Source organism: Leuciscus leuciscus (genome assembly GCF_965113295.1).
Source record: "Leuciscus leuciscus genome assembly, chromosome: 15".
Classification (NCBI taxonomy): domain Eukaryota; kingdom Metazoa; phylum Chordata; class Actinopteri; order Cypriniformes; family Leuciscidae; genus Leuciscus; species Leuciscus leuciscus.
In genome coordinates this window covers 32,823,442-32,848,682 of record NC_138739.1, presented here as the reverse complement: position 1 = coordinate 32,848,682, position 25,241 = coordinate 32,823,442, and the positions used below count along the sequence as shown (strand labels likewise).

The 25,241-nt window shown below is 40.3% G+C and overlaps 2 protein-coding genes across 2 annotated transcripts; both read left to right on the top strand.

The window, feature by feature from the left end:
* Nucleotides 1-60: 60 nt before the first annotated feature.
* On the top strand, nt 61-25,090 carry capn2b (calpain 2, (m/II) large subunit b). Its single transcript, XM_082138014.1, has 21 exons — nt 61-409; nt 1,624-1,693; nt 4,334-4,452; nt 5,720-5,853; nt 7,761-7,929; nt 9,126-9,209; nt 9,294-9,379; nt 11,358-11,426; nt 11,531-11,691; nt 11,840-12,003; nt 12,141-12,152; nt 12,266-12,477; nt 14,300-14,336; nt 15,058-15,123; nt 15,205-15,262; nt 15,338-15,402; nt 15,528-15,596; nt 15,686-15,764; nt 15,867-15,983; nt 24,623-24,681; nt 24,770-25,090. Exons 1-21 carry the CDS (start codon nt 173-175, stop codon nt 24,791-24,793), a joined length of 2,091 nt encoding a protein of 696 aa, XP_081994140.1. The 5' UTR covers nt 61-172; the 3' UTR covers nt 24,794-25,090.
* Nucleotides 16,853-23,727, top strand: LOC309475290 (uncharacterized protein). Its single transcript, XM_082138012.1, has 2 exons — nt 16,853-17,045; nt 17,323-23,727. Exon 2 carries the CDS (start codon nt 17,549-17,551, stop codon nt 23,510-23,512), a length of 5,964 nt encoding a protein of 1,987 aa, XP_081994138.1. The 5' UTR covers nt 16,853-17,045; nt 17,323-17,548; the 3' UTR covers nt 23,513-23,727.
* Nucleotides 25,091-25,241: the final 151 nt, after the last annotated feature.

The window sequence follows — 25,241 nt, the reverse complement described above, 5'->3', positions numbered from 1 at the left end:
ATGTTCACTCTTCCTGTTCTTCACTGTGTGCGTAAAAACGCGCAATAACTCGCTCATGACAGCCTGATGACCACTCCTAGAAAGTTTGGGGCGGGGAGTCACAGTAATCTAAGTTGAAGCATCAAGACAGTTGCACATTTCTCAGATTTTTTTGGTTCTTCAGAAGTGGAAAATGTCGGGAGTCGCCTCTACCCTGGCCAAGAAGAGAGCGCAGGCTGCAGGGTTTGGAACGAACGCCAATGCCACCAAATACCTCAACCAGGACTTTGAGGCGCTCAGGAGCCAGTGTCTCGGCAGAGGGACCCTGTTCTCAGACCCGTCTTTCCCAGCCGCTCCCGAATCCCTGGGCTTTAAAGAACTCGGACCCAACACGTCCAAAACCAGAGGAATAGTATGGAAAAGACCCGGGGTATGACTTCAGTTTGATAAGTTTTAATAGGGAGGGCATCGTTTGTGCGTTGTTGGTTAAACTGGAATTCCATGCATTTCCAAAATTCTTATTAGTTGCATTTATGTAAACGGTTTCACTTCGATACGTCGCGTATTTGCGTTCTAACGTCTGCGGAGCTGTTTTTAATATTATCTAGAAGTGCATCAGACTGACGCCTTGGCTGTTGCGTCTCTTTTTTGGGGGGGGCGCGTCATCAGCGTTGCGTTTTAAAGCGATACCAAAACAGTTCTCTCAACTGGAGACCAGTTTGGGGATTATATAGCCTACCCAGCAAACAAACAAAAAAATGTCAGAACGTTTCGCTAATATTCATTTGAAGTTATAAAAACGTTATCTCTGAAAGTTCCCTGAACGTTCAAAACGGAAAGTTATTGTGCGAACGCTTTGAGAACATTGTTAAAGAACAGACAACTTTGAACATCCAGATAACTTTTAATGTTATTGCAAGCACATCGTTTAGTGCCAAAAGTCTTAAAAGGCTTTTCACAAAATACTTTTTTTTTTTGTCATATATATTTGTGTTATGTAAATCTGTAGAATGTTTTGCCTATGCCACGTCTGATAATGACTTGCTATGGTTCGCAAGCATTTGATTAACTTTTAGAGTTAAACGCATTTGAAAAGCCATGTTAAAACTTATAGGCCCTACTCATATTTTATGACTTCTTATGGCCAGATCAAAATAATTCCCAGAATGCATTCTGTTGATTATATTCCATTTAGTTGCATTGTGCACTATAGGTGGTCGAATTAATGCAGAACAGATGCACTGTAAAAAAAAAAAAAAAAAAAAAATTGTTTAAGTCATTTCAACTCAAATTACATTAAACTGACTTAAAAATGAGTTTAATCTTGTATAACTTAAAAAAGTTGAAAATTGCTTGACTCATTTTGATGACAACATATATTGTCATAACTTATTGATCATATTTGTTTTACAGTGTGCCATTTTAATCATTAAATGCATTTTATTTATTGTCTTGGTACATGGACCCCAATATGAAATGTAAATAAATACAATCTTACTGTTTTGTGTCTATACGCCTTCCTTTTCACTTTGATTACAATATGATTAATTAATGCAAAAACTTGTCATGCTATATTACAATAATAATATTGATTGCATGCTATGATCCTGTTTCAAATATGTCTGGTTTTGGTGTTTTTTGCAGGAGCTGTGCTCAAAACCACAGTTCATCGTCGGTGGAGCGACACGGACGGATATCTGTCAAGGAGCTTTGGGTAAAAGGAAAATTAATTTTAATATTCTGTGTGCTAATCCTCCATGTTTGTCTAAATGATAAGAACCTTTTCAATATACAGACCGTGCCTTTAGGTCAACAATACTGCACACTGAGTCACATCTCTTCTCGCCCTCCTTATCTTAATTAGGATACCTGCAAGCAAGTCAATTGCATATTAAACGTTTACCTCAACCAGTAATTCAACATATTGCTCATTCTACTCTGTAAAAAAAAAAAGGCAACCTAAAATGTGCTTCATGCAGTAATAATATTGTATGATTAATTATAAAAAGTAACAAATTATTTGCACTATTACTTGCAATGGAAAGTAAAAAATAAGTTACTTTTGTGCTACTTTTTGGGGTTGGGGTAACGCATTACAAGTACCGTGCGTTACGTAATCAGATTACTTTTTTTCAAGTAACTAGTAAAGCATTGCTTTTAAATTTACAACAAAATATAGATTTTAAAATATAGTTACTTTTTCAAATAAGTAACGCAAGTTACTTTTTTTGTTGCATTTACTCATCTCACTTGCACTAAAACAGAGTCAGTAATCCTCAAAATGAATTAAAACATTGAAATGCAATGTCAGAATATTACGCAAACGTAGCGCATTACTTTCCATAAAAAGTATGCATTTAGTTACTTTTTTAGGTAGTAGCGTGATATTGAAACTCATTACTTTTAAAAGTAACTTTCCCCAATATTGTTCACCATCATCTGACTGGGACTCTCTCTGTATTTAATAGTTTGCATGCAACAACAAATAGGCTGTATTACAAAAATGCCCTTTTTAGTGTGGCATAAGTGCATTTACACATCAAAATCGTGTGTTACGCACCTGAATGTTACATTTTTACGTGAATTGACTGAAAAGAAAAAAATATTTTTGCGTACAGACGACAACGTTGTCAGAACGATCCTCGTTCACAGAGATCCGCGAAAACTACTAAAAACGCTGTATTATTCAGGCCAGGCCAGTAGATGGCGATGTCACTTTGTAAAGAAACACTACGCACCTATAGATTGAAGACGTATTACACATGAGCATGATGTCACCGTTTTCACAAATTCCTGTTTTTGTTGTTTACACGAAGATAACGTTATCGTTTTCAAAAACGTGCACTTTGAAACCCGTTTCAAAAGTTTGCGTTTTCAGGCCGTTGTCGTGTAAAAGAACGGCCAAAACACATGAAAAGTTGTATGTTTTTAGTTGAAAACGGTGTCGTGTAAACGGCCCCTCACTTTACTCTTTATTGGAAAAAAGTTTGATTGCGTGATACCCGATGCTTGTAAATCCAGTAAAGCGCGTTAGTTCTACAAAGGTTAATTGTGAACTTGACAAGCAAACACTCACAAACACTCCTAGGGCGGGGCAATATTTGAAGGATGCTTTTAACATAGAGCTCATACCATTGTTATTATTGTTAACTAAGACTTGTTTTCACTTAATGAAATAAAGCTGAAATAAAATAAAATACAAATATTAGATGCAAAAAAAATTTACTTAAAAAAACTAAAAAACTAAAAAAATAATAAAAAAAAGCACAACAAAAAGACTAAAACTTAAAATAAAATAAAAATAAAAACATAAAATGAAAATATAAAAATAAAAACTCATTTTAAATATTAAATAAATACGGTAACAATTTACAATAAGGTTTAATTTGTTAACATTAGTTAATGTATTAACTAACATGAACTAACAGTGAGCAATACATTTGCTACAGTATTTATTAATCTTTGTTAATGTTAGTTAATAAAAATCCAGCTGTTACTCGTTTGTTCATGTTAGTTCACAGTGCTTTAACTAATGTTAACAAATACAACTTTTGATTTTAATAGTGCATTAGTTCACATAGAAATTAACATTAACTAAGATTAATAAATGCTGTAGAAGTATTGTTCATTCTTAGTTTGTGTTAACTATAGTTAACTAATGTTAACTGAAACCATATTGTGTTATATATAGTTTTACTATAAACACTGTAACAGTATATAAACAATCCTAAATTAACACGGGAGGCTCATACCATTTAGCTTCACACTGCTAACTTTAGTAACGTCTCTCTCCCCTTCTATACTTTATTTTGCCTCATTCCTTCCTGTGTTGTGTTTACCACTGACTGAATAACTGAGCCAAACACATAATGCAAACCACCCGAATGTAGAAACTAGCCAGAGGGATTTCGAACAGTTATTAAAGGTTGCAGTTAAAGAGAGGAAAACCTGGCTGTATTTATCCTGTAAAATCTTAATGTGATACATGTGTCAGACTGCAGGAAAAGCAGCCTATTGTCTTTTAAAGAGAGCGGATTCAAGTCTCTGCATTTTCTACATGCATCTGCTTTCTCAGACTGGCAGCTCACCACTTGCGTGACATGAAAACCACAATAGCTGCTCCGATTTGATCACGAGGTTGAGTCCCTCCAAAATGTGTCTGTTCTTGTTTGCCTGCAGGCATTTGTATGTGATTAAAGTTGCATTTCAAATGCAAATCATATTCCATATCTGTAAAATACTGAATAAGTGAATAAGTGAGCAAGTGAACACAGGCCTCTCTGTGGCGTGTTTAAACTCCAGACTGCAGAGTAGTTGTAAACACACAGTAACAGTCTCACTTCCTGTCTCTCAGGTGACTGCTGGCTGCTAGCGGCTATTGCTTCCCTGACCCTGAATGAAGACGTTCTGGCCCGAGTGGTGCCCAGCGGACAGAACTTTGATGACAGTTATGCTGGAATCTTCCATTTCCAGGTATCTGCAGTGTTTCCCCAAGTGTGCCACTATGCATTGGTGTTCATGTTACAATATAAAATCATTAGCATGCTAATCAACAATACTTACATTATATTTCTGGAGGGATTTGTTGCTTATTGCATATAATTGTATTAATATGCAAAAATATATTACACTCCTTAAATACTGTGGTGGTAGAGTGATGGTATTTAATGATAATGGTATTTAATGATAATACCATTACAGTTTTTATATACAGTATATCATGGAAACTATATTAATTTACCATTATGTTTATGTGCTACTCAAAAAACATGGTATTACTATGGAAGCTTGTTTTCGCCATGGAATATAAAAAATAACAAGATGATTGTGACCTTTTTTCTCACAATTGCGAGTTAGAATCTCGCAATTCTGACTTTTTTCTCGCCATGCTGACTTTTTCCCCCCTCGCAATTATGAGTTTATGTCTTGCAACTTTTCTCAGAATTGTGAGATATGGGGGGGGGAAGTGTTTATATCTCACAATTCTGATTTTATAACTCACAATTGAGAGTTTATATTAAGCGATTCTGAGAAAAAAAGTCAGAATTGTGAGATTGTGAGTTTTTTGCTTTTTAATCAGTGGCGGAAACAAGCTTTTATTACCATGCCAGAATAAACATGATAATACTATAGTAAATGTTACAGGAAAAAAAAAACATAGTAACAAGGTAGGTAAAAAACTGTTCTTTTGAACTTTTTATTCATCAATGAATCCTTTTTATCTCAGATTCCACAAAAATATTAAGCAGCACAACTGTTTTCAACATTGATAATAATCATAAATGAATCACCAAATCACAATGATGCTGAAAATTCAGCTTTGACATCACAGGAATTAATTACATTTTAAAATGCATTCCGATAGAAAGCAGTTATTTTAAATAAATTATATATTGTGAAAATATTGCATATACCATCTTTTCTTTCCTATAAACGCAGCCTTGGTGAACATTTAAATGGTAGTGTATATTGTAATACCATAGTACATGACTAAAAAAACATGGTAATAGCATATGATATGTCTAAAAACCCAAGATAATACATAGTTCATGTCCAAAAGTATGGTAAAATATGGTAATACTATACTGGTGTCCAGAAAAGCACTTTTTGGTGCATTTTCTTATTGCCTTTAATGCAGAGTATGACTCTAAGTTTGTATAAGGGTGTCTTTGCAGTTTAACACACATCTTGAGATCGAACAGATAAATCTGAGACTGCACCTTGAACCTTTGTCCTTTAGTTCTGGCAGTTTGGTGAATGGGTGGATGTTGTCATTGACGATCGGCTGCCAGTGAAAGACGGTGCGCTGGTGTTTGTTCACTCCGCCGAGGGAAATGAGTTCTGGAGCGCCCTGCTGGAGAAGGCCTATGCTAAGTTAGTGTTTGTGCATGTTGTTTCTTGTGTTTTTGTGCAATAATTACTGCAGTTAATTAAGTAAGAACTGCCTAAACCAGAAAGCCAGCTTATTTTGTGGAACTTGCTTTCTAGGAAAACAACAACAGGTTAACCAAGTGTCTTTAGGGTTTTCAATTGATTTGATTACTCTCAATTGTTTTTACTATTTTTTGTTTTTTTTGTAATTATGGTAACACATTCAATTTGAATAAATTCAATTAGTAATATTTCAATGGGAAAAAATCACATAATTCATATCTAACCCTAATCAAAAAAAGAGTGTAACCGAAAAAACTAGTCCCAAAAAAAGTGGTTGTTGAACTTTGCATACAAGCACAGCAGGCTTGAACCACTGCAGGTGTATTCCTGGAATAAGGGTGTGACTGCCCTTATAAAAAAATATTTTTTTTTTGCTTTTGGATTTAAATAGGCAATTGCTTAGAGTCTATGATTGGAACATTATTGCAGTGATTATTACTGTATGTTTCTAGCATGTTATATGCTTGGCATCAGTTTTTGATGGAGAAACACTAAATGATGGAGCGTGTTAGCTTTTCATTTCTTAAACAACTATGTAGGAAGAAACATTATGGCCATATTCCAGGATGACAGTGACATTCATCAGGCTCAAATTGTGAAAGAATGGTTGGGAGTGAGCATGAACAGTCATTCTCACACATGAATTGGCATCTATGAGTCTCTGGACAAAAAATGTATGCACCTCTTGATTGAAACATCACAACATTTATTTCCATCAAGAGGAAATTTCCATTTATCGTTGCCAGCTGAACATGAAATGTCAACACCTGTTGTTTGTTGCGTTGTGTGTAAGATTGCCTACTAATTTTGGAACCACCATGTGGACTACGGGAATTGCCCCGCCCACAAGCGGTGATGTCATGCATGAGCATTTATAGTAGGGTTGAAATAAAAAGTTTAATGTAGACTATAAACGAACTGCACTAGTCGCATGACTTCAATGTCACAATCACTACGCTTCCAACTCACAACTCTTTCAGGCTTTATTTAAGAATCATTTTCCCTGAAACTTTGAGTTTACAAATAAACATAACAAGGCTGTGAAAGCGAATTAGTGAGTAGTTGAGAGTTTATTTGTTAAATGTGAAGACGTTTAATGTCTCTGACAACCCCTGTAGGTCACCGTGATTTTGCCAAGTAAGACATGTTCCTGGATCAAAATTTTTTGTTGATCCTGGAATAACATTCCTGTCCCAAAATGTAGTCCTTACCCTATCCCTACCCCTAAACATAACCCTACCCATAACTTTTCCCTAAAATCAGAGTGAAATGGTAGGTGAAGCACCTCATCCTAGTTCTAAGCCTAAACTTGAAATAAACTGTTAACTTGTCCCTCAGATCTGATTGGTTGATTGGAAAGTTGTTCCAGGATCAATAAAGATGTTGATCCAGGAAAATGTGGTACTTGGGGAAATCATGTTCACCGTAGTCCCATTTAGCTTCTTGTTAGAAACTACCTTTTTTAAGACAAGAAAAAGCTTTTAAAAAGTCACACAGTTAATTATTTTATGTTGTAGAATAAAACGTGAAAATATATTGAGCTTGTGTTCATAACCACAGACCTTATTTCAGGCATTTAACCAAAAACCTATAAAAAAAAAAAATTAAAAAAAATAACAATTGACTTCAGGATGATGAAGCCAGAAGTGCTAAAATGCTGATTTGTTTCTGTGATTTGGCCTACAATCTTTGTATAGTATCAAACATGTTGTTTAATAGGATTTACTATAGTTTCTTTTTTAACGAGACTGTCTTATAGGTCTTAAATAGTCTTTGAAAACATTCCAAAGACATGTGCGCACATGTCGTTTCATTACTCTAACGGTGAGTTTTATGGTTTCTGGCAGGGTGAACGGCTGTTATGAAGCCCTGTCTGGAGGATCCACCAGTGAGGGTTTTGAGGATTTCACTGGAGGCATCGCTGAGAACTACGACCTGAGTAAAGCGCCGCCCAACATGTTTCAGATCATCCAGAAAGCCCTGGATGCTGGAGCTTTGCTGGGCTGCTCCATAGATGTGAGATTCCTCTGCCTGCACTCATGACACTCATAAATTAATATAAGTTACTCATAAGAAAAGCGTCTTATGTAAATCTGTGTGTGTTCGTAGTTTATCGGGCATCAAATCCAATAACTATTTACAGAACAAATTTCAATAGTATAATGACACTAAGGCATGTTTACACCTGGTATTAAAGGGATACTCGACTTTAAAATGAAAATTCTGTCATCATTTACTCACCCTCATGTTGTTTCAAACCTGTATGAATTTCTTTCTTCTGCTGAACAGAAAGGAAGATATTTAGAAGAATGTCACTAACCAGACACTTTTTGGTACCATTGACTTCCATAGTATATTTTTTTCCTACTATGGAAGTCAATGGTACCAAAAACTGTCTGGTTACTGACATTCTTCTAAATATCTTTATCTAATACCCTATCTAAATAGGGTGAGTATATGATGACAGAATTTTCATTTTAAAGTGGAGTATCCCTTTAAGATGCGGACGACACTGAATGCAGGTGTAAATGGAGTCTAAAACGTTGATCTTGTCCACTTTCAACCACTTCCAGAGTAAGTGAAAACGCATTAGACCGGATTGCTTTCGTAGTGTAAACACTCATGTGGTCGAATGTGCCACAAAAGACAGTCTACTCTCCTCCTACTGACCTAATGCGTTAACATTACGGGAATCACTCTAGCCAGACGGGATTTAAACTTTACCGGCTGAAGACCCAAGTTCGGTTTGAAGATGAAAAACATACCAAGCACAATGTTCTCTCACCATTCCTGATTTCTCACACACACTCACCGCGTTCGGTCTTGCGTCTGTCAGAGCAGAAACTAAAGCTGCTGCTCTCCATATATTTTCCCATAATCTCCGGTTGTGTTCAAATGTAAATTGCTCAAGCTTATTTTCATCCATTAGACTGAAAGATGTGAAAACCCATACATTAACCCGCCCATAGACCTTCCCCTTGAAGAAATCAGGACAGAAGTGGTTGAAAGTGGACAAAATAGACAGAATAAAACAGCAGGTGTAAACGGGAATGTGTCTCCCTTGTCTACTTGTGATCCGATCGACCAAAACGCAATTTAATACCAGGTGTAAACAGGGCCACGCTTTGACATGAATTTGGAAAAGAATTTTGGCTCATAAGCCCCGCCCTTTTGTCAGATATCCCTGTTTAATGTTTATTTCTATGATGTAGATCACTAGTGCTTCTGATTCAGAAGCCGTCACCCGTCAGAAGCTGGTGAAAGGCCACGCCTACTCGCTCACGGGGGCGACAGAGGTATGAATAAAGTTATTGGCAAGCCCTTTTTTAATGACAGAATTATTCAATTGTGTCATTAGAGTACATGCTATTTTTCTTCAGGTGAACTATCGTGGCCGCAAGGAGAAGCTGGTCCGTATGCGCAACCCTTGGGGGCAGGTGGAGTGGACCGGAGCCTGGAGTGACAGGTACGGTTTGATTACCGCCAGAACCAGAGATACTACATAAGATCATCGGTATACTAATATAATTCACTAAACGTAACTGAAATAGCAGTGATTCAGAAAGCATAAGGGTCGCAACCGTGCAGTGTCGATAAACTTGACTGATGAAAATGGTTAGAAACTAAGTTTTTTTTTTACTTCGTCAGCAATAACAGAAATTGCGCATCATGAAAAGAATGAACTGATTTTTATTAAAACAAACATACTGTTGATTAAAAATCTGACAGTTGCAAAATTTTACGCATGAATTAGTGCGTAAAATCTTTATGCAAACTTTATGCAAACAAGTCATGATTCATCAATAACTTTCCCAGCCAACATTTCCATGTGGACCTTTGATGGGCTGTCACTTGGGCAACCCAAATAGGGCCCAGAGAAATGTGTCCACCGGCTCCACATGGGCCCCATGTGTGTTAGCCAATAGGGGCCATGATTGGTCCATAGTGGGCTCTAAGTGGGGCCCATTTAGATGTTCATTGTATGGGCTCACTTGGGTCCCAAATGGGTGCTAATAATGGGGCCAAGGTGGGCTACACACAAATCCTTATGGGGGCCACATGGGTGATCACCCTGGACCCACAAATGGCACCATTATGTTTTTATGTTTAACCACAATGGGTGAAAATTGGGCCTCATTTATTAATTTCTTTAAAGATTCCAGTGGGTCGGATAATTCACTATGCAAAATTCACTTTCAAACCACTCTTATTTTTATAAACCTGTACCTGACCAAACAAAGAATTCATAAAATTGGCTGATTTTATGTGGTACTCCATATATTTTAAATTACAGTTTTTGCTGATAGTTTTTGTTAAATGTTGATGTTGTCACACGACGGCAGGGAAGAGAAGTATCCAATTGCAGTAAAGTTTATTTTTGAAAACACAAACAGAGTAAATACAAGCAGGGCTGCAGATGTGGGAAGTACAAACAAGGAACAAAACATAAAACAAAACAAGGCTGACGATATTCAAAAACACTAATCCAAACGAGACAGAAACATAAGCAAACGTTTTACAAGGTGGATGTAAAGACAACGGCCAACACACAAAGACTTAAGCCCTATTCGGGCGGGACTAGTTTCCCAGGTTCAGAAAACACTCTCCCAGCTCTGTAATAAACACTGTCCGAATTGGTACATGAAATCACAGACGTCAAGTGATAAGAATTGTTACTCAAACAAACGTCTTTTAGAGAAATTGTCCCGTCCGAATAGTATGGAAGCTTGTTTCCTCCACAGAATGAAAAATAAAAAAGGTAATTGACTTTTTATCTCACAAACAATTCTGACTTTTTTTCTCAGAATTGCGTGATATAAAGTCGCAATTATGTGTTATAAAATCAGAATTGCGTGATATAGTCGCAATTGCGAGAAATAAACACGAAATTCTGAGTTTTTTTCTCAGAATTGCATGTTTATATCTCGCAATTCTGACTTTATAACATGCAATTGGGAGATAGAAAGTCAGAATTGCATGATATAAAGTCGCAATTGCATGTTATAAAGTCAGAATTGTGAGATATAAACTCGCAATTTTATTTAATTTTTTCGTCAGCTAAAATTAGATGCTACTTAGACTAAAATGAATGAATGTGACAATGAAATACTGACTAAAAACACTAGAAATCATTAACATATAACCGTCCATATTGACATATGTGGCCTATTCAGAACTCATTAGTCCACCCCTGTTAAACAACAGTGTGAATTATGACAGCATTTGGAAGTTAGACATTCAGTGCAAAAACACCTGACTATTTACATGAGTATTTGTGGTGCAAGAAATCTTGACTGTGGACAGAAGTGTAGAGTATGGCCTATGTTGAAATCATAGTTTTATGGAGTGCTTGGAACTTATTTGGAGACAATAGCATCAAACATAATCATCAAACACTGAACTGCTGATGGTTATCTGAAGTGTTTATTTCTTCCTTCCTTTAGTTCATCTGAATGGAACAGTATTGCGGCTTCAGAGCGACCGAACGTCAACGCTGAGGATGGTGAATTCTGGTGCGTTTACAATCTAACGTCCATTTAAAAATACAATATAGGGTATTAAAAAAGTTCCATACATTATATTAAATACGTATAACATGTTCTCTCTATTTGTTTAGGATGTCATTCTCAGAATTCCTAAGCCATTACTCTCGTATAGAGATCTGCACTCTGACCCCGGACACCATCACCAGCGATTCGGTAAAACACTGGGCCGTGACTAACCACGACGGCACTTGGAGGAAAGGCTCCACCGCCGGGGGCTGCAGAAACAACCCTTGTGAGCCACAAAAGAACTGCAAACACACTATTAGCATCATGAATCAGATTCAGATTTCAGTGCAAACTAAATGATTCACATGGACAAAGTTTGGTTGGTTTGGTTTGTTTAATAATATTGCTGATGGCTGCATCCATTCATTGCTCAGACACATTCTGGATGAATCCTCAGTATGTGATTAAGCTGGAAGATGACAATCCAGACGATAATGAGGTGGACTGCAGTTTCGTGGTGGGTCTGATCCAGAAGAACCGGCGCCGCCTTAGAAAAATGGGAGAGGACATGCACACTATTGGCTTTGCTATTTATGAGGTGGGTGGAGACACAAAGAGCAGTCTAAACATTGTGATTATGATGGATGGAGATGAAAGGAACACATGTACTTCAACAGAATTCCCAGATTACATTTGAACAATATCAAATCAATGTTTTTTTGTTTGTTTCCACAGATACCTCCTCAGGTAAGCATTAAACTACAAAGAGGGGTGGTGACTTTTCCCTTGACCAATCATATCTGAGAATTCACATAAGTCACAGCCTTCCTGGCTCGCTGATTGGCCTTTGTCTCCATCAGTTTCAGGGTCAGCGGGACGTGCACCTCGATAAGAACTTCTTCCTGACGCACGGGCAGAAAGCTCGCTCTGAGACTTTCATTAACTTGAGGGAGGTATGCACGCGCTTCAAATTGCCTCCAGGAGAATACCTAGTTGTGCCTTCCACCTTCGAAGCCAACCTGGACGGAGACTTTTGCCTGCGCGTCTTTTCCGAAAGACAGACTGAAACACTGTATGTATCACATCTGTGTGAGGTTTCCCTACTTAAAGGCACAACATGTAAGATTTTTGGGGCCCTATTTTAATGCGCAAGTGCACTTAGGGCGTGTCCGAATCCACTTTTGCTAGTTTAACGTCGGGAAAAATGGTCTGCGCGCCCGGTGCATGTTCTAATAGGGTTAACCCTATTCTCTTAATGAGTAATGGGTGTGTTTTGGCCGTAACATGCAATAAACCAATCAGAGTCTCATCTCCCATTCCCTTCAAAAGTCAGTTGCACTCGCGCCATGGCGGATTGAACACTTTTCTAGCGAGGAAACGGATCTGCTCTAGGTTAACCCTTTTGCACGTACGATCACACCGGTGTGATCAGTCTAGGCTGGTCCCTGGAGCGTACGATCACACCGGTGTGATTAGAACGGTCAGTGCATGACGTGATCAACTGCTAAATTCAAATGTGCTTTCCCGCGTTGGCTGGCGCTGAGCCAGAGACAGGCGCGCTCAGAGCTGTCATAAATCACAACTTTTCAGTGTTTTCAACCACATAATGTTTATTTTAGGTTCCAGACATATAAGTACTAAAAAAACAATACATTAGAGTTCGTAAAATACACACTGATGTCAAAGGAAGAGGCAATAATAATCCTTTCCATTATAATTAGTTTTATTCATATCAGATACACATTGTGTAAGTAACTTTAAAGTTTACTCTATTCTTCTCCCAGTTCACCTGCCACTTACTTGTATGTATTTCGGGAGAAGTGGATGAATTAACGTGTTGTAAATCCAACAGATCCGATTCTCTGAACTGCGTCTGCGGCACAAACTAAGATGGCGGCGCCCATCGCGAATACAGCTGAACTAACGCGATCGTTATAAATGTGTTTAAACAACAAAACACTTCCACTTGCATATATTTGACAACCGGAATATCAGATATTTCATGCCATATCTAACAAATTTGTGAATATTTTGAATAAAAAAGGAAAAATGACATAAAAGCAGATCATCATTCATTCAGCTCTGTTGTTGCTGCGGTGTGTCACGTGACAAGCAATGACGCGTCACCACGGAAACCATAAAGTGACACATTCTAAATAACGGTCGCCTTGAAAAACTCACGCTGGGGGGTCAGCCAGAATTTTTTTAACTTACGTGTGAAAGGGTTAAAGCACACAAGCAGACCATCTACAGGACAAAGTGTACATGCATTGTCGACCCCCGCCTATAGGCGCATATTACTAACGCGCTCTTTAAATAACAAAAAAAATATTGCGCCATTGACTTTAGACCAGGTTTCAGTTGATCAGTGGGGCAGTTTATTTCAGTTGCCTCAAAATAGCAACACGCTAACAATGCACCTGAACGCCTCGTTTTCAGACCGGCACATCCATTGGTGCACAAATGAGCGCAAATGCATTTGCTATTTAAACAACGTGGCACAGGACGTGAAAATGATAACTGCGTCGGGCTGAAACTAGCAAAAAACATTTGCGTCGCGCTTGATGCCACATTTCGCCAGGTGTATGATAGGGCCCTTGGATTCAAATATCCAATATCATTTGAACTATGATTTAATGTTTCCGATAATGTTTAAATCCAGAGAAATCAGCGATGCTTTCCATCGGCAGTGGAGGTGAAGACCACAACTCCCATGATTCCACACACATTCACGGTGTCATCAAGCTACGCCTTTGTTGTTCTTTGAATAAGCGAACTCTAGCGGCGAAACTTACATACTGTGCCTTTAATGCAATATGCAAACAGAATGTATTTTTATTTCAAATACTTGGTTCTGAATTTATTTGATTGGAAAATCGTATGTTTTCTCCTAGAATATGTGATGACCCTGTGGATGCTGATTTACCTGATGTAAGTAACTCAACAGACTGCTCTCAAATAAGATAATGTAACGCTTTCAAAAGTCAACAGCATCACATTAGCTATGCTTCCTTCCAAAGTTGCTAATTCAGTTCATGCTGAAAATTGGAATACCACATAAAACATTTGGGAATAAAGCACCATTTCTATCCCATGTGTTCAAGAGAACAAAATCGTCACTTCTAGGGAGTCCAGTTTTCAGTCACATGATCTGTTGAGTCACATGTTTTTTGTTGCCCATCAAATAATTTATTCGGTAAATGTGTTTCCATCGTAGTTTATGAGCCTTTTCTTATCGGATAACATTTTTTTATCTGCTTCAATATGTACATACGTTTTTTTATTCACATTTTAAGATTTGATACGCATCTTACCATTTCCATCCAACTTTTTTTTATGCAATATCCTAAACTTTACACAAACTTTGCCTGTCACTGAAAACAGCCTGTCACGTGTTTATTTCTATTACTAGTAGAAATGTTGAAAATTATTACTAGTAAATTGTCATTTCAATTTAATAATAATTAATATCTAATAGTAACAGTAATAAATAAATAATAACAACAATAACAAGAATCAATGAATTAAAAATAATCATCCTCATTAACAAAATATGAATATTTTCAGTTGTAATCAACATTTTGACACAAATGTTGCTAAGTCATATTGAACCTGGAACTTTCCTTTAAAATCTACTTCTTCATGTTTTCAGGAGACTGTCTCAGACGCTGAAGTTGAATCTGGATTCAGAACCATGTTCGTAAAACTCGCTGGAGCTGTAAGTGGAGATGCCTTGTTATGCAGTAAACCTTTATATATTCTGAAAAGCAGATCAACTGAATCATACTTCTCTCGGTAGGACATGGAAATCTCAGCCTTGGAGCTCAACACCATCTTAAACAGAATCATTGCAAAACGTAAGTACTCCTGCATCCTTTAGTTTACACTCGAGATCTAAGGGGGAGTCTAAGGAGCTGTGCGTTGTTTTGTAGGAACTGACATAAAGACAGGCGGCTTCAGTATGGAGACGTGTCGTGTCATGGTGAACATCATGGATGTATCCTCTCAGCTGCTACTCCTTACATTTTTATGTTTGTGTTAACGTGACATGTGCGCTGGAGTCAGGAATTACAAGAATTTGATGCGTTGTTGTATTGTAAATTTCCCTTAACTGTATCTCAGGACAGTGGGAATGGAAAACTGGGTCTTGGAGAGTTCGCTACTCTGTGGAAGAAAGTGCAGAAATACCTTGTAAGAGATCCCAAAACCCAGAAGCCTTTTACATAATTAACCATTTAACATTATTCTGAACATGTTGTCTTATTTTAAAATCACCCCAGGCAATTTACAAGAAGAATGACATGGATGGTTCAGGAACCATAAGCACTCCAGAGCTGCGGATGGCACTGAAAGAGGCCGGTGAGTCAAGCCAGATTCAGATACTCGCACACATACAAGCAATAATCTCATTTTGGGGGTGTATTTTAATACGCACTGCTTGTGTTCTCATTCCTCTCCTAGGTTTCTGTCTGAATAACGCTATATTTCAGCTGCTGGTAGCACGTTACGCTGAGACAGACATGACCCTTGACTTTGATAACTTTGTGGCCTGCCTCATGCGTCTGGAGATGATGTTCCGTAAGTCCCTTGAGTGTTCGTTTATCAAATATCTTGCAGTGAACACATTTAATCAAGTTTAGATTTAAAGGTAGGGAAGGTAATTTTCGGAGCAGCTAGCAATAGCGAACTAGCTTTGAAAGCATGAGATCCCACCCTTCCTTCAGAGCATCTCCAAAGCCACTCCTCCTTCAAAACACATGAACGCACACAGCAGAGTCTACAAACCTACTATTTCGTTAAAATATCTCATGTCTCAAAGCACATAACATTACAATAATAATGAACATAAACAACTTAAAGAGCTCTGACCTGTACCACCTGACGGCTGCAGATTCATTTCGGCATTGATAGTGTTGCAATAAATTTGAGTCACGAACATCTTAGAGTATAACGTCACTGGTTTCCATCTCTTACAAATTACAGTAGTCATGTTGTGAACGCAGCATAAGCTGGTTGTTTTGGTTCAGGAGGAACTGTAAAAGGCGGCTGATGTTTTGGTTGCGCTGCTCGGTGACTGACGTCTGTCTAACTCTGCATAGCATGAAACGCGCTAATGACGTGTGATGTCTGCGCGAGCAGGTACGCGGAGGTATGGAAATACATACTTTGACCAGCAGGTAGGACATCTTATCCGGTCCGAATGCAATGATTGGAAGAATGAAGACTTCCACAAAAGATATTTGTACTAGGGATGGCCATTTTTCAAAAATATTGTATTCAGATTATTGGTCTCATAAAAATTAGATCATGATTACAATGCAATCTGCTACAACGCATGTGCAGGTTACTTTTACTTCTGAACAAGTGCGCACCCCGAGTCCGTGTTGCTTTCACATTCATGCGAATCACAGCACAGTTCGAGTGCAACCGAACTCAGACCACCTCCTCCAGGTAGTCTCGGGTTCAATTGTTCTAAATTCCCTACATAAGAGTATAAGAGAAGGACTTTTATTATGAAACATTTTACTGTGTACGCTGCTGGGTAGCGTTAGTTTCCGCTATTCCGCTATTGTGTTTTCTTTCACTTTCACTGGCCGTTTGCTCCGCCATTACCTCAGGTGTTAATGTGCGTGATTGAATGTAAGTTTATTTATTTATACACAGTTATAAATGATTTATGTTTGTTACATTGTTGCATTCAAATATTCAGCTAGTGCAATCGAACTTTACATTGTGGAAAACATCATAATATGAGAGTTATATACAGTGATTCACGTGTAGATGGTCGCAGCTGTTAATCCTATGTGACGTTGGTTTACATATAAATAACGTGTCAGTAGTGAGTTGCTGTTTATGTTTGTATAACTTAAAGTTATTAGACATACACTGATGTATCTTTTTATTCTGTTTATTCTAGAAAAACCACATTCAATACCTTGTACAGTTAAAGGAAACCCAGTACAGCTGGATGATGTCAATGTGTGTGAACATTCCAATATATAAAGAGTTTAATAGTTCCCAGTCTCCTGTCACGCTTCTTACTGGAGCCCCGTAGTGGATGAGCATTCGCCTACCTAGATTCAAACCCTACAGTTCTCATTATTTGGTCCTTCGAGCCGGATCGCTACACCCATTACGGTGATATGGAGCAACAGAGTCAACATTACTCTCCTGATACCACACATCCTGTTCGACCACAGGCCAGAGCACGTCAGCTCTCAACACGTCTGCAAGCTTATGACATTACATTACCTAAATCTCTCATACCAGACCATGCGCTGTACGACAGTTCATACCACCAGCCAAGGATGTATCACCCAACTGCACAGCTAAACCTCAGTGGACAGGCCGAGCCAGTCTCGACTGTGGATCAGCTTCCCATGGGTGAGTTATCTCTGATGCAGTATGGAGCAGGTCCAGCTACATGTCATGTGGGCAGCGTTGACGATGGATCTGGTGTTTTTGCTAGACAGTTAGATGCTGAGAGAGCCTATAGCCATTTTAGTTCACCGGTAGCCCAAAGAGAATATCACAGTCAATCCGCATTTGAGTCACTCAGCAGTGGTTCTGTTTCACCTTCACTTCGAGAGGAAGAACAAGCTAGAGCTATGTCACCGCCTGTGGTCAGACTGAAAGCTACTGCAGCGCCATCTATCCCAATCCTGTATGCAAGCCAGTCGTTCCCAGCTGCTGTGGTCACTAGAGACATTTCTCAACGGTCAGCCACATGGCACATGACACAAACTACGACTAATGCCACATATGGTGCGACTCCATCATACTTTGGTGCCTCACATTTATCTGCACCACATGTAACTCTGCATCAGCAAACGTTATCTAGCACCCCAGATTTTCGTCCTTCATATCAGCTTACTTCAACATTGCCACGTACTGTTACATCGGTGAAGCTGCCTCTAGTTACAACAGCCCACGCAACATGTGTGCCACCTGTCTATCAGTTACAGACTGATGTGTTAAGTCAACCACAACGGCAGTCATTCACCATGCCAGACCCTAATCGACCTCCAACATCGTTTCCAGGGTATTATGTCACTCAGCCTCCTACACATATTCCAGGACAGACCTGGTATGACTCTCCAGCGAGGTATCAGCCACCACCTCCAACTCCTGTTTATCAGCCAATACCTACCGCACTTCCACTCCAGCCAGTACCAATCCCAAAATTACCGAAGCTTGTGAATGATAGTGAGAGAGAGTTTACTGATCTGAAGATGGCTTTGGACAATCTCCTTAATCCTCACACTGAGCTTACTGAACATTATAAATATAGGGTGTTGATGGAACAGTTAGTTCTGGAGGAAGCAAGGCTAATTGCCCAAGCATGCCGACATCATCCTTCGCCATATGCAGCAGCTATGACAGCATTGCAACGACAGTATGGCCAACCTCATCAGCTGGCACAAAGTGAAATTGCATCCTTGTTGAATTCGCCTGATATTAGGGCAGGGGATGCAAAGGCTTTCCAGAGTTTTGCACTCAATGTTGACTTGTTAGTAGGTATGTTGATGTCACTTGAGGGGCCACAAGGACGAGAACTCACGTGCACCGGGCATGTTGACAGACTTCTCAGTAAGCTACCCAAGCACTACAGAGATAGTTTCATTGAACACCTCCAGCTACGAGGCCGACTGAGCACTGACAGCCTCAACCCGTATAACCTCCATGACCTCGCTGACTGGTTAAAGGTGAAGGCAGAGGCTCAGCGTCTGTCATCTAAAATGGTACAGCGCTACCAGACGGAGAGAGTTCAAGCCCATAGAGAACGTCAACCCATTCCGAAGGCCCAAACTCGACTGACTGCAGTTTATCATGGCAGCGACCAACCCAAAGAGGTTAGTACAGTACATTATGTCCATCCAGAGCCCGCTCATGGTCAGCAATTAGTCAAGAAACTGAAACGTCTGTGTCTGTTCTGTAAAAGTCAAGAGCACTACTTGTCGCAGTGCAGTCAAATCACTGAGCGCTCACCTGAACAGATTCTCAAGTGGATAAAGGACGGCAAGAGATGTTGGAAATGTGGTCGTACAAGTCATAAATGTGAGGAATGCACGCTAAAGAAACCTTGTAGAGAATGTGGCAATATACACCTCAGTGTCCTGCATTCCATTGCTAAGGAGGGTCCCAACCTTGTATTACTTACGATGTCTGCCGATCGAGCATATCTGACTTCCCCCAGCTCCACAGGACGTGTTTACCTGAAAGTCGTCCCAGTACTGCTGTGGAAAGGCAAGAGGTCTGTAACAACATATGCTATCTTGGATGATGGGGCCCAACGGAGTATTGTTCTTCCAGCAGCAGTTCAACAGTTAGGACTTGCGGGTAGGGAAGAGATTATGGCCCTTCGCACCATCCGACATGATGTCACAGATTTGAAGGGACAGTCAGTTGATCTGCTGCTTTCCACACAGTCAAGTCCAAATGAAAAGTACAGCCTCACAAATGTGTTTACTGCTCCTCTCCTCACGTTAACTGAGCAAAGTTATCCCATTAAGAGGCTTCAGCGATGCTATTACCACCTCAGAGGAATTCATCTTCCATCCTTTGATAAGGTGCAGCCCCTTCTCCTAATTGGGTCTGACTACCCAAACCTGATCACAGCCAAGGAGCCCATTAGACTAGGACCAGCAGGTGGACCGGCAGCTGTACGTACACAGCTTGGTTGGGTTCTCCAGGGACCAGATGGACTTCTCCCACATCAGGTACCGTCATCACAATGCTTATTCACTTCCCTTACTCCAATTCGAGATCCTGTTTATCAACATGTTGAACGACTGTGGCAACTGGACGTTCTCCCATACCGCAGTGAAAAGTTGGTAACACGATCAAAACAGGATCAAGCGGCTGTGAATATGCTGGAGACCAGAACACAACGTGTAGAAGTTAATGGCATCTGGCGATACGCTACTCCACTCCTTCGTGCACGGGATGGCCCGCCTTTGAGAGGAACCAAGGAGTCAGTCTTGTCCCGCCTCAGGAACACTGAGAGGCATCTCAGCAAAGACCCCAAGAAAGCTCAGGTGTATGAAGTTGAAATACAGAAACTCCTTGATTCAGGGTATGTTGTTAAGGTACCACCAGAGAATCTGCAGCCCAACGAGGAGTCATGGTTCATACCACACCACCTTGTACACCACAATGGCAAAGACCGGCTGGTTTTTAACTGCTCCTTCGTGCATCTGGGTATTTCCCTTAATCAGCAGCTGCTTCCTGGTCCCAGCCTTGGTGCCTCACTGATGGGAGTTCTCCTTCGGTTTCGGCAGTATCCGGTTGCCATTAGTGGTGATATACGCGGCATGTTTCACCAGGTGAGACTCCTACCCGAAGACAAACCTTTGTTGAGGTTTATCTGGAGGAACATGCGTAAGGAGGATCCGCCCGACGTCTATGAGTGGCAAGTCTTGCCTTTTGGGACGACCTGCAGTCCCTGCTGCGCTACCTTTGCTCTACAGACACATGTTCGCAGCCAGCAGCCTGGAAATGAAGAAGTACTGCAGTCTATAGAGCGAAGCTTTTACGTAGACAATTGTCTACAAAGTCTTCCCACTGCTACGGAAGCTAAGCAACTGATCGACAAGATGAGACCTCTTTTAGCCTCAGGGGGCTTCGAAATAAGACAGTGGGCTTCTAACGTACCTTCAGTCGTTCAGCATTTACCATCAACGGCTCGATCAGAGAGCATTGAACTGTGGTTGCAACAGTATAATTTGGATCCTTTGGAACCAGCTTTGGGTTTGATGTGGCGCTGTCTAGAGGATCAACTGGGTTACCGTCATCGTGTCATGGTAGAGCATCCTCCAACGATGAGACACATTTACAAGGTCTTGGCGTCACAATATGACCCCCTAGGGTTTATCATTCCCTTTACCACACGGGCCAAGATTCTTGTCCAAAAGCTTTGGGCCAAACCAAGGAATTGGGACGATCCGAACCTTCCCACAGACTTGCTAGGGAAGTGGAAAATATGGGAGGAGGAGTTGCCTGACCTCGGCAAAATCAAGCTCGACAGATGCTACATCCCTTCCAACTTTGATGTGGAGACATCAAAATTTAACTTGCATGTGTTTGGTGATGCATCAGAGGTGGCTTATGGCTCAGTTGCTTACCTCCTTGTTGAGCAGCATGGAGAGATCCATACCTCCTTTGTCATGGCCCGTTCTAGGGTAGCCCCCAAACGACAGCTGTCAATCCCACGTCTCGAACTCTGCGCAGCTCTGACCAGTGCCCAGCTCGCCAATTTCCTCAGTCAGGAACTGACTATCCCCATAGAGGAAGTGACATTATGGACTGACTCTACGACTGTCCTGACTTGGATACAGTCCGAGTCTTGTAGATATAAAGTCTTCGTTGGGACAAGAGTGGCAGAAATCCAAGAGTTGACAGAGCTTCATTCATGGAGGTATGTGGATTCCCCTAATAACCCGGCGGACGATATCACTAGAGGGAAGACACTTACAGAGCTGGCGAACCCAAGCCGGTGGAGTCAGGGTCCAAAATTCCTTCGTGAACCACCAGATCACTGGCCAGTCACACCCTTGATAGAGGCCCAAGATGACATACCAGAGACGAAGAAAGTTTTCTTTTGTGGTCTAGTTGTTGATAATCAAGGTTCTGGCATTCCTGATGCATCCCAGTACACTTCCTGGAAGGACTTGATTGATGCTGCTTATCAGTTTCTTCACGGGGCGGCCACCCAAGACATGAGCATGCAACACCCTGATTACCGAAGTGCAGAAACACTCATATTGAGTCAATGTCAGGAGGAGACCTTTTCAGAGGAACTTAAGGCCTTGAAGGCAGCGAAACCTGTGCCTACATCCAGCTGTCTGAACACACTTGCACCAGAGTTGGATTGCACACTAGGACTGATCCGTGTGGGAGGAAGACTGAGGAAACTGGATGGCTTAAGTCAAATGGAGATTCACCCAGTGGTTTTACACCCACACCATAAGGTGACTAAACTTCTCATAAAGCACTTTGATGAACGCCTTCTCCACCCAGGACCTGACAGGGTTTTCGCTGAACTCCGTCGCCACTACTGGATCCTGAGAGGCAGACAAGCAGTAAGGCAACATCAGAGAGAGTGTGTGGAGTGCCAGAAGTGGAGAGCCAAGCCGACAGTGCCAATCATGGCTGACTTACCTTTAGCTCGCCTGCGACTGTACCAACCGCCTTTTTTCTCAACTGGAGTTGACTGCTTTGGGCCCTTCATTGTGAAGATTGGCCGTCGCACTGAAAAGAGATGGGGAGTCATCTTCAAGTGCATGACGACCAGATGCATTCATCTCGATCTCCTCAACAGCATTGATACGGATGCATTTTTGTTGGCACTTAGACGCTTTATAGCCCGCAGAGGCACCCCATCCGAAATCCTCTCGGATCAGGGGACCAATTTCCGAGGAGCTGAGACCGAGCTAAGGGAAGCTTTCAAAGTAATGGAACCTAAACTGCAAGAGTTGTTGGCTAGACATCAGATCAACTTTAAAATGAATCCTCCTGCCGCACCACACTTCGGAGGTGCATGGGAAAGGGAGATTAGATCAGTAAAGTCTGCCCTGCGTGTAGTTATCGGGAGCCAGTCGGTTCCAGAGGAAGTACTACGTACAGTACTGATTGAAGTAGAGGGCATTCTCAACAGCAAGCCATTGGGATACGTCTCATCCGATGTTGCAGACATAGATCCGGTTACCCCTAACATGCTTCTTATGGGGCGGCGAGATGCTTCACTTCCCCAGGTGATCTACACTCCCGAACCGCTATCCAAGCGCCGTTGGCGACATTCTCAGACCATTGTGGATCATTTCTGGTCATACTACATCCGACATTACCTTCCAAGCCTCCAGACTCGCCAGAAGTGGCAGCGAGAAACCCAGGATTTAACTGAGGACACGGTGGTAATGATTATGGATCCGCAGCTTCCTAGAGCTCAATGGCCAATTGGTAGGGTTGTCAAGTTAATTACCAGTGATGATGGACACATTCGGTCAGCTCAAATCAAGGTTAATGACCGCTTATACCTACGACCTGTGGCCAAACTTGTCAGACTTCCAGTACTTCCGGGTGGAGATGACATCGACTCAAAGGACTAGGGAATTTATCTTTACAAATTAGCTATGCTAATCTGGGGGCGGCTGTTCTAAATTCCCTACATAAGAGTATAAGAGAAGGACTTTTATTATGAAACATTTTACTGTGTACGCTGCTGGGTAGCGTTAGTTTCCGCTATTCCGCTATTGTGTTTTCTTTCACTTTCACTGGCCGTTTGCTCCGCCATTACCTCAGGTGTTAATGTGCGTGATTGAATGTAAGTTTATTTATTTATACACAGTTATAAATGATTTATGTTTGTTACATTGTTGCATTCAAATATTCAGCTAGTGCAATCGAACTTTACATTGTGGAAAACATCATAATATGAGAGTTATATACAGTGATTCACGTGTAGATGGTCGCAGCTGTTAATCCTATGTGACGTTGGTTTACATATAAATAACGTGTCAGTAGTGAGTTGCTGTTTATGTTTGTATAACTTAAAGTTATTAGACATACACTGATGTATCTTTTTATTCTGTTTATTCTAGAAAAACCACATTCAATACCTTGTACAGTTAAAGGAAACCCAGTACAGCTGGATGATGTCAATGTGTGTGAACATTCCAATATATAAAGAGTTTAATAGTTCCCAGTCTCCTGTCACGCTTCTTACTGGAGCCCCGTAGTGGATGAGCATTCGCCTACCTAGATTCAAACCCTACAGTTCTCATTATCAATACCTCGGGGCGCTCCCAGGTCCACATGACAGCTTTCACATTACTGATTTTTCATGTGAGCCATGCCCCTGGTCCGAATTCTGCCAGTGTAAAAACGCCCTTAGTTTGCGAGCTTATGATTTCACTGCATTTACGGTACGGTATTTTTATTATAATTAATAATTACAGATTGAATATTCAACTATTCATGCACACCCCTAATATGTATCAATATTTAGACCACTTCTGTTATTGATTGCTATCAGGATGTGAAGAGAGTTTCAACCAGGATAACAAAAAATTGCCTACCCTGCCTAAAATCTGCATAGAAAATATCTGCAGATTCTGTCCAGGCATTTGATGTTGGGTCTGCGCCCCCTGTAGTGCTGGATATGCAGAGGTTTTGTACGTCTCTGGTCTGATCATTGTGAATGTGTCTCTCATTTCTAGGGGTGTTCAAAAAGCTGGATGCCCACAAAAGTGGCTTCATTGAGCTGGACTTTCAGCAGGTTTGTCACGCTATACATTTATTTATTTTTTTACATGTACATTTTTAAATAAATAATTATTTGAACACATTTTCTATATTTTTTTTAGTGGCTGAACTTTACCATGATTTAGATGACTCACCAACAGACCGCACCACTCAAGAATGAATTATTAAGATTACATGTGTCAAACTTTTAAAGATAGGTATTTACTTTTATTTTTTAAATTGTCTATTGCACTTTTGACCAGTCTTACTTCCAGATTTTGCATGATTTTATTGTGTTTGACATTGTCACACTATTTCCGTTTACAAATGGAAGCATTGTTGAACCAGGAGAATCTTAACCACTGTGTAATAAAACTGTGTGCATTGTTATTTTTTATTTTATTTTCCTCTTAAGAACATTATTAAACACTTTTGAAACTGTACGAACTCGTATTTTTGTACATGAATGGAAGTTACTAAAGAAACACTTCCGGTCCCTTTAAGGCTCTTCACAAAAGGCTTAGTACGTTTGATGTCTCAGCTGTCAATCATTCGCTAGTCCCGCCCTCATAGGCGTGGCCGTGCACTGCGGTA

Coding starts and splice junctions, on each gene's coding strand:
- capn2b (XM_082138014.1), top strand. CDS start 173: ATGTCGGGAGTCGCCTCTACCCTGGCCAAGAAGAGAGCGCAGGCTGCA. Junction 15,597..15,685: donor AGAAAGTGCAGAAATACCTT/GTAAGAGATCCC, acceptor AAATCACCCCAG/GCAATTTACAAGAAGAATGA. Junction 15,984..24,622: donor GCGTCTGGAGATGATGTTCC/GTAAGTCCCTTG, acceptor TCTCATTTCTAG/GGGTGTTCAAAAAGCTGGAT.
- LOC309475290 (XM_082138012.1), top strand. CDS start 17,549: ATGGAGCAACAGAGTCAACATTACTCTCCTGATACCACACATCCTGTT.